This window comes from Bos indicus x Bos taurus, chromosome 5 (assembly GCF_003369695.1).
Source record: "Bos indicus x Bos taurus breed Angus x Brahman F1 hybrid chromosome 5, Bos_hybrid_MaternalHap_v2.0, whole genome shotgun sequence".
In the NCBI taxonomy this organism is placed as follows: domain Eukaryota; kingdom Metazoa; phylum Chordata; class Mammalia; order Artiodactyla; family Bovidae; genus Bos; species Bos indicus x Bos taurus.
This window is the reverse complement of record NC_040080.1, coordinates 91718481-91728038: the sequence shown is the minus strand read 5'-3', so window position 1 is coordinate 91728038 and position 9558 is coordinate 91718481. Positions and strand designations below refer to the sequence as shown.

General features: G+C 46.0%; 1 protein-coding gene across 2 annotated transcripts; it reads right to left on the bottom strand.

Moving 5' to 3' along the window:
- Positions 1-21: 21 nt before the first annotated feature.
- Positions 22-4296, bottom strand: DAZAP2 (DAZ associated protein 2). 2 transcript variants are annotated; one of them, XM_027542897.1, is made up of 4 exons: positions 4187-4296; positions 3065-3183; positions 2400-2645; positions 22-1467 (listed from the first exon to the last, which is right to left on the bottom strand). In XM_027542897.1, the coding sequence occupies exons 1-4, from the start codon at positions 4197-4199 to the stop codon at positions 1339-1341; spliced, it is 507 nt and encodes a 168-aa protein (XP_027398698.1). In that variant the 5' UTR covers positions 4200-4296; the 3' UTR covers positions 22-1338. The 2 variants fall into 2 exon arrangements, with proteins under 2 accessions (XP_027398698.1, XP_027398699.1); XM_027542898.1 differs by having other exon boundaries at positions 2477-2645; positions 4187-4290.
- Between the last annotated feature and the right edge of the window lie 5262 nt (positions 4297-9558).

Below are 9558 nucleotides of genomic sequence, written 5' to 3'. Positions count from 1 at the left end.
TTGAGTAAAGAATCCTTGAAGTGAGGTGTAATGCAACTTCATCACTTTATTCAAATCTTCAAAATAGTCTTTATTCTACATTTTTAGTATAAAAAATCCACAAGTTAAGTGCACCACAGTGTAGAGAGAGACATACAACGCTGAACTTCCATAACAGTCAATGGTACAGTCAAACATCACATGTACAGAACACAAATTTAGATGAACTGAAATTATAAGATAAAATAAAATAAAATCCAATTTTAGAAAACAAAAATCAAAATATTAAGGATCCCTGAAATATTCTTAACCCTAATGAGATTTCACTGGACTCAAGTCATTTAGTAGTGAGGCATTCACAATATGACCCCATTAACCCAGCTGAGGAATTCTTGGGAGCCATAGTGGCTACATCAGACACTGACAAGAAATGGTAACCAATTTCTGATCTGCAAACTCCCCTTAATTTGGCTCCAGAGTCATCAGGCTTTTAAATGCATCCTCCTCCTTGCCCCTCAAAATTATAAACAGACTGCTGTTTACGGTAGTTTGCACTGATATCCTTTGTTAAAACAAGGTTCAGTTTTTCTGGCACCAAAACAAATTTGGGCTTGGTTCATGTCTGAAGAGAAAACCTATGAGGAGGGTCCAAAAGGCACCCTCCGCTTTTGCCTGAGATGCAAAAGCAGAAGCAGTGGGTCCTGTGCTTGGGGCACAGAGGGGGTTTCAGAGGATCCTTTGTGAAAGACTAGTTAAAAGATGACAAGTGGGGGGAAGTGCAAGGAGAGAAGGAAATTAGTCTGACTGGCTTTCTGTCCTGCACCATTGATTCAATGGAGATCGGTGGGAAGGAGTGGAAGACAAGGGTTGAGGGTAGGACCAGGGGCAAAGGACGGAAAGGAAAAGGCAGACAACTAATGCGGTTCGTTTATAACAAGTAATATAAATCAAAGACTTAAAGGAGATTAAAGACCAATCAGAATAATTTGGCAACTTTAATTCTTAGGAAGATCAAAGTTCCCTCCAAACCTAATTTGATGTTTTATTACTAAAAGCAAAGACCAGTATGGTACAGTATTACTCCAGAGGAATTAAAGGAAGATCCTTAGGGCTGCTTCACCCACATTCATTTTATGAATGGATACCTCCCCTACCTCAAAATGCTTTAGGGAGGTACTGCTACCATTACATGGTTCCTTATTAAGTTTGAAAAGTGCCTGAAAGTTTGGGCACCAGAAAGACACCCCAACAACATGTGTCTAAACTGCAACTTCAGGTTAATATGACTAAAGCAGTTACATTGTGAGAAGTGCTGAAGGTATGTGATGTCTTTCCCGGCATAGAGATGGCCTTGGTTCTTCACCAGATGGTGTAGCCACCATCTGAACCACCCATGAAGAAGTTTCCCTTCCGCTGAGTTACGAGGACATTGGCTCCCTGCATGACTGCCAGCTGAGCAGCATTGGGAGGGCATCCCGGGGGAGGAGGCTGAAAGGAAAAGACAAGGTTGATTGGGCAGAGGGCAGCTATGGGAGGGAAGTGGACAAAGGTGACAAAGGACCAATCAGGAAGACGGCAGTGTGCTAACCAGTGGCATCTCAAAGAGCTATTTGGGCCACCAATCTGAGTCCAGTGGGTCTACATTCTTTGTGAGCCCAAAGATATAAACAGGAAACCCACTCATTTAAAGGGTTCTGGATCCAAAATAAAGCCTACGGATACCTTCTGAGCGTGTGTGCCTACGAAGTCCAGACTCGCAGGCATTCAGTGCAGAAAATCACTCCTATTCACATCCCAAAACATGGAGTGGGTACCAGGTCCAGGGACCTATATCACAGGGTCTGACAGTTTTCAAATGGCCCTGGATAATCTGAAGGCTCTACTTGATGACAGCATTTTCACTTCATCCCTAGCCTATGGTTATTGAGTAGATGGTCCTAGCAAGGACCATCTGGGCTCTAATTCTCATACAAAGGGGAACTGATTAATCAAGAGACATAGCTAAAATCCCTAGTATCTCTCTAAATGCAATTTAATAGGGATTATGCATTGTTTTTTTAATCATCATGGTTCCTAATACAATGCCATGCTGATGGCACATATTAAATAAATGCTTATGGAATGAATGAGGTGTGTTACTAGACTAGTACCAAAGTGAACTGGAAAAGCAGCAGGCAGGACTCCTAAGACAGGAAAACAAAGGAATCTGATAAATTCTGACATCGGTGAGTACGCCAGATGTTACTGACTGGCCATGGTTCTCCTGCCCCCTTGAGTGCTTCCTGCCTTACCACTGGACGTCAGTGATTATTACACCAATACCAGCAACTATTACCCAGGGATGACGAAAGGATGACCAGTCATTTCAGAAAGTTGAAATACACAAGGGTTGAGCTTTTTTGTGACCAAGTCATACTCACAGGAATGTTTCCAGCAGTAGCGCCAGCTCCAAATCTGGCCCCTGCATCATACCCTCCTTCCACCAGCACTGTTGAACCAGGTGGATAGATGGGACCAACTGGATAATAAGCCATGGGGATTGTGGAACCTAAAGGTCCAACAGCCACAGACTGGGCCATGGGAAGATACAGTGAGGCGCCAGGAAATGCAGCTGACATGGTGGGGACGGTGGCAGCCCCTGGGTGCACAAAGCTTGGACGATAGAGCTAGAAGAGGCAGAAGAGAAGGCAACAAGTTACTTTATGACATTCCTATTTCAGATCTCAATTTAATGAGTCAAGTCCTAATTCTCCTTGTGCAGATTACACTCTTGAGTTACACAAGTTGCCTTTCCACTGCCACTCAATATTCTCCTGGATCACTTCCTGCTATAGCTAATGTTAGGCTCAGGGAATGCAAACTCATCTTCTTAACTTCAGCCAGTGCCAAACAACATAAAACAATCAGATAATGCCTTCTCCAACCCAACAGAAATGGCTGAACTATGTCACGTTTTAAGGTGATTCATGTGAGCACTCTCTCCTGTTTGTGGAAAGTAAATAAATGTGTGGAGCCAGACTTGGCCAAGGACTGAAAACATGATCCAAGAGTATTCCATTATTTAAGTCTAGTTAACTGGAAGCACCTCTGAGTAGGCAGGTGGAGCATCAGTATAGGGTGGAGCCTGAGGAAGATGCAAGGTCTGAGGGTACACAGGGTTCCCAGGAGGCTGCACGGGGTAAGTTGGCTGCGTTGGATATTGACCTGGAAGACAAAGGGGGAAAAAAGCATGTTGTCTACCATCCAGAGTCACCAAAACAAAGCAGGGCATATTGGGTAGCTAACCTAACCGGGATAAGCAAAAAGAATTTCCAAACAGACTGCCATAGAGGGCCTGATTCCTGGAGCCAAGAAAATAAGCATTCTCTTTGCACCCTTAAAGCTGAAGAAGCTGGATCCCAACTGGACATCCAGTAGCGGACTGCTATAAGGGTAAAGTCTAGCTGGGCCCAAGATCTTTTCAGAATGCAGGGCAATTCTGGGCACCCCCTCTAGCCGGTATTTCAACGGTGTGTCCCGTTTCCCTTTTGCGTGGTCTCCAAAGGTCTGGTTGTAACTGACCAAGACCTCGTGAGTAACGGTGGTTGTGGTCATCGACCTCACAGGTTCCTACTCAAGGTCGACTTCCAAATGAAAAGAGTGAGTGGTGGAAGTGAACACTGAGATCGGGGAGGGGGCTGAGGGGAATGTTCTGACACAGAAACCGGGAGACTTTCTGGCCGCCACCGAGGGTAAGGGGAAAGAGACCCCCTTCGGGCCCGACTGGCCCGCCCACCAGAGCGGCACTTGACTGGTTAAGCCCGGAGGCCTGCCTGTGGTTCCGGAGCGCGGCGCCCCGCCTCTGCCAGTTCTCCATTGGCCTACCCAAATCTCGCCTCCAGCTCCCCATTTGCTCCTACAGACGCTTATCACGACAAACCTTCTCCCCCCCCACCAACAACCCACCCACCCAATAGCACCCCCCCAAACCCGAGTCCGCAGCTCCAAACTGCGCCACAGAGTTTAAGGGAGAAAGGGCCGTGAGGGAGCGAACGGCCGTAGTTCGGGGATGACGAAGGTGTCTGGCGCAGCCCCGGGCACTGCAGCTGGCTCAGGAGCGCGGCGCACCTCGCCCCAGGCCTGGCGTTCGGTGACCCTGGGCTCCGGGCCCGCTTGTTCCGGGCCAGCACTACTCCCCCCGGCGGCCTCAGCCACCCCCTGTCCTTGCCTTTGCTGTTCATGGTGGATGCGGGTCCGGCTCGGCTCGGCGTCGCGGACGGTTATTTTTTTCGTCCTCTTCCTGTTCGTAGTCACTTCCGTGTCACGTGACGATCTGTCCGCCTAGCGTCACCCGACGCCCGAGTGCCGCTGCCACCGGAAACCCCGCCCCTTCGCCCGGCCTCCGGTTGCTGGAGGGATGGCCCGCGTGATCCCGTCCTCTCCCGTAGGCCCCGCCCACCGGGTCTTGTCCTCCAACCCCTACCCTTGTCCCTCGGCTGAAGGAAAACCAAATACAGGTATTGTCTCAAAACGGGATCTTTTCTCTCTTGAACGCTCGGAGGCGGTAACATTAAACTATTCTCTGGAACCTTTTTCCACCTACGTTCAGCACCTCAAGGTCACCTCATCTTGACAGCCTTTCTACAAGGGGCATGTATGCTTGCTAAGTCTCTTCGGTCGAGTCCGACTCTGTGCGACTCTGTGGACTCTGTCCATGAGATTCTCGCCGGGCTTCCTCTGTCCGTGAGATTCTCCAGGCAAGAATACTGGAGTGGGTTGCCATTTCCCATGGATTGAACCGGCAACTAACACACATACCCAAGGGACATAGATTCCTACAGTCTTATCTAACTGCCTGAGATGCTTCGCAGCCCTTGATCTATCACTGGTTCCCCTCACTCAAGTCTTCGCTGCCTTTCTATTCTACCGATAGGCTGTCGGTATTTTATTTCTGTGTCGCTTTCTCACCGACAGGAAGGGTATGCTGTGCTGTGCCCCGCCCCACCCCCCCCGCAACAGCTAGCACTAAAACGCATGTTCTTGGTACCCAAGGAGTACCCATGCCCTGGCTCTTACTTTGATACCTGTCACAGACACCTGTATGGTACCTGATATGTATTTTCTCTGTGTATCACTTCTCTTCTAACTTAATCGTTCTTAAGAGCAAAGATGCCATCCTTTAAGGCAACAATTGCTTCCATTCTTTAAGATACCTGCTGAACGCTTGCTGTGTTCAGGTACAGAGATGGAGCTGAACAAGACAGCCCAAGGCTATTTTCTCATGGTTTACATTCTGTAGTGTAGGAAGAACATTAGAAAAGCATCTGAAACGAAAGCTTTAAAAAGAAAAACCCTCGGTAAACATTAGAAACCTGATAAATATTTGCTGTTGAATGACTTAAACCACTGAAAAGACCAGTGCTCACTTCATCAGCAATCCGTTGTTTTTCTCTCCAGTATCATATTACAGTTTGCAGAACACCATTAATATGCATGATTTTATGGAGTCATCACAGATCTTCACAACAGCCCTGTGTGGCAGGCAAGTCTTGTTTAAGCATTTCTGTTTTTCAAATGAGAGAATTGATTAAAGAGATTTACCCTAAGTCACACAGTGAGCAGGTTACAAAGTCAGTCCCCACCCCCACCCCAGTTCCCAAATCAGTGTTTTTGTTTTGTTTTGTTCTTATCCCTTCACTCTGCCTATCACAACTAAAATGCCTTGCTGCTGCTGCTGCTGCTAAGTCGCTTCAGTCATATCCGACTCTGTGTGACCCCATAGATGGCAGCCCACCAGGCTCCCCCGTCCCTGGGATTCTCCAGGCAAGAGCACTGGAGTAGGTTGCCATTTCCTTCTCCAATGCGTGAAAGTGAAAAGTGAAAGTGAAAAGTGAAAGTGAAGTCGTTCAGTCGTGCTCGACTCTTAGCGACCCCATGGACTGCAGCCTACCAGGCTCCAAAGCTCAATATCCAAGACTGTATTTGGAGTTCTTTCAGGTTTTTTCCCTTTCTTTAAATTCATATTATTTATTTGGTTCAGGCTGGTGTCAGTATGATAAAGCCTCTGATATTTACCTTTTCCTGTATTTCTGACTATTCTTCTTGAGGGCAGGCACAGTGTTAGATACTTATTTCAACAGTTCTTTGGAGAACACTTATAAATGCCAAGCACTGTTCTAAAAGAAAACAAAGCTCTTGCTCTCCTGAATTCACCTTCTGGTAAAGGGTCTTGCAAAGTTTTTTGAGCAAAATTCACAGTAATTTAAAGTAATATACTTTAAATCATGACCCAGTACACATACATATATAAATATGTGTAACTATATGTAACTGGAAATTTTATGACCTGATACCTATTCTTCTGTGTACAATGCACTGTCATATTTTCTAATCTCTCTCATTTCCTTTTTTCAATTCTGGTTGTGATTTCACATCCTACTAACAAGTCAGGACTCACATTTTGAGAAACACTGTTTTGGGGTTTGTTTGTTTGGTTAAGTGGACTTTTACTGTCAGGGTCTTACATTTTTCTTAGCATGAAATTTGCAGTCACTAATTGGTAAATTTGAAAGAATAAGTCCTTGGAGGTCAGATCAGTCAATCTTCTCCCCTGTAACCTAACTTTTACAAGTTAGACCCTAAACCACCCGAAAGCCTGAAACTGGAGAGGTCACTAATCTATACCCATCCTACCCTGTGCCCAGGGCCTCAGACAGTACAGGAATGAACCTGAGAAAGGAACTGCCCTTATTTCTCTTTCTGGACCCTCGGTTAGGAACCCTGAAATTGTGTTGACTATAGCAACCCATGTCGGGCTTCCCTGGTGGCTCAGAGGGTAAAGCGTCTGCCTGCAATGCAGGAAACTGGGGTTCGATCCCTGGGTCAGGAAGACCTCCTGGAGAAGGAAATGGCAACCCACTCCGGTACTCTTGCCTGGAAAATCCCATGGACGGAGAAACCTGGTAGGCTTCATGGGGTCGCAAAGAGTCGGACGTGACTGAGCAACTTCACTTTCATAGCAACCCATGTCAATGAGAATGTAGGAGAGGGACGCTAGTTCTGGTCATCACTGCGTCACCAGCTGACTTTGGTCCTCGTCTTCTCTGCTGCCACTTGTTCCTTGTCGTATAGGAATCAGAATCTACACCAGTGTCCTTGCAGACGCTATGCACTTTGTGTCCATAACAGACAGAGGAAACATTCAGCCAAGGGGACTGTATTTCAGAGAGCTTAAATAGCTGAACTAAGTTACACTGCTACAGAGCCAGTGTTCAGTCTCAGCTTTGCTTGATTTACAAGCCTTGTTTCTAATGTTTATTAATACATTGTTTAATCTGTTTACCTTGTTTTTAATCTGTTGCCTCCCAAGGGTCTCAGTTTCATCATCTGCCCAAAAATTCACATGATTGTTGTGTCACCTCCTGCTCTAAATCTAAACCCTATTTTGGGGAAGGAAAAAAGCAAAGAGGAGCCTGAGAAGGCAGAGGGGAAGTGGGCCAAGCTGATAATCAGATTGTAAATTTTGGTCAGGCTCTGTGTGTGTTAATCGCTCAGTCATGTCCAACGCTTTGCAACTCTATGGATTGTAGCCCGGCAGGCTCCTCCATCCATCGAATTCTCTAGGCAAGAATACTGGAGTGGATAGCCATTCCCTTCTCCAGGAGATTTTCGCAACCCAGGGATCGAACCAAGGTCTCCTGCAGTGCAGGCAGATGCTTTACCATCTGAGCCACCAGGGAAGTCCAGTCAGGCCCTATCAGGTGTTACAGGGATAAATACAAATACTTCTACTGGATGATAATCAGCCCCTGCCCCAAGCCTTCTCCCCAGATACCCTCCTCTACTCCAGCCCTTCACTGAAACCCCTCCTCTGCAGACCTGTCCATAGTCTAGTGACTAAAGGGTTAACTCTTGACATCCAGGAAGCCTGCAGGATCTAGCTCCAGCTAAGGCTAACTGCCTTCGGACTGGTCAGTCTTCATCCTCCTCTACAGGATGTTAGGTATTTTTTTTGCTTAACGCTGGCTTCAGGACCTGGGTCTCCTGAAAGCCAGGGCAGAGCCAAATGAGGTTACCACCGAAAAGGAGGAGCTGCAAACCCTTGTTTTCTCTGGCAGGTGGGATTAAGGGGCATATGGCTACTTTGTTGGACAGGCATCAAAAGCTTTTTTATTTTCTTCATTCTCCTGGGTCCCCCAATGAGACAAAGATACCATTCAGTCATCAAACATCCTTTCCTGAATTAATTTAACAACTGTTCATTGATGGACTTCCCTAATGGTTCAGTAGTTAGGAGTCTGCCTGCCAATGCAGGGGACACAGGTTCGATCACTGGTCTGGGAGGATTCCACATGCTGTGGGACAGCTGGGCCCATGCACCACAACAACTGAAGCCCATACACCTAGAGCCTGTGCTCTGTAACAGGAGAGGCCACCACAGCGAGGGCCCACGCACATAGGCTGGAGAGTGGCTCCCACTCACTGCAGCTGGAGGAGGGTGTGAGCAGCAACAAAGACCCAGCCCAGCCAAAAATAAATTTTAAAAATTAAAAAAAAAATAAATAAATAAAAAAGCCTATTTATCAAGCACCTGTTATGTGCCAGGCCCTGTAATAGACTCCAGGGAAACAGTAATGAAGAAGCACACTTAATCCCTGTCCTCATGGAACTTGTCTACCTAATGAGAGAGAGAGAAAAGTAAACCAAGTCAAAGTATAGTGTGATTAGTGCTGTCATAAGGATGGTATGGGGCCTCCCCTTGTGGCTCTGCCTGCGATACAGGAGACACAGGTTCAGTCGGTGATCCAGGAAGATCCCATGTGCTGCAGAGCAACTAAGCCCGTGTGCCACAACTAGTGACCTGTGCTCTAGAGCCCAGGAGCCACAACTACCGAAGCCCTTGTACCCTAGAGCCCGTGCTCAGCAACAAGAGAGGCACTGCACTGAGAAGCCTGAGCACTCCAACTAGAGAGCAGCCCTCGCCTGCAGCAATGAGAGAAAGCCCATGCAGCAACAAAGACCCAGCACAGCCATAAATAAATAAATAAAATTATATATAAAAAACCAACTGGACTAATACTGAGATTAATGTCCTGGATTAATTAACAGGATTAATGTCAGGGATAAAAACTCCATAAAGTCAAAAGAAAAATGACAAATTAGGAAAAAAATCGCAATTTGCATCACAAAGAGCTAATCCCCCTAAATATTAACAACTCCTAGAGATCAATAAGTATATGACCAACCATTAGAAAAAGTATCTGGGAGCAGAAGGAGTTAGATGAAGGTAGTCAAAATGTACAAGGATGTAACATACACCACGATACAGATAATTAACACTGCTGTAATTGTAAATGAAAGTTCTTAAGATAGTAAATCCTGAGTTCTCATCACAATTAAATTTTTTTTCTATTTAATTTTATATCTACATGAGATGGATTTCACTAACTAAACCTACTGTGATCATTTCATGATGTCTGTAAGTCGAATCATTTTGTTGTACACCTTAAATTTACATAGTTGTTGTTTAGTCACTAAGTCATGTCTGACTCATTGTGACCCTATGGATGTAGCCCACCAGGTTCCTCTGTCCATGGGATT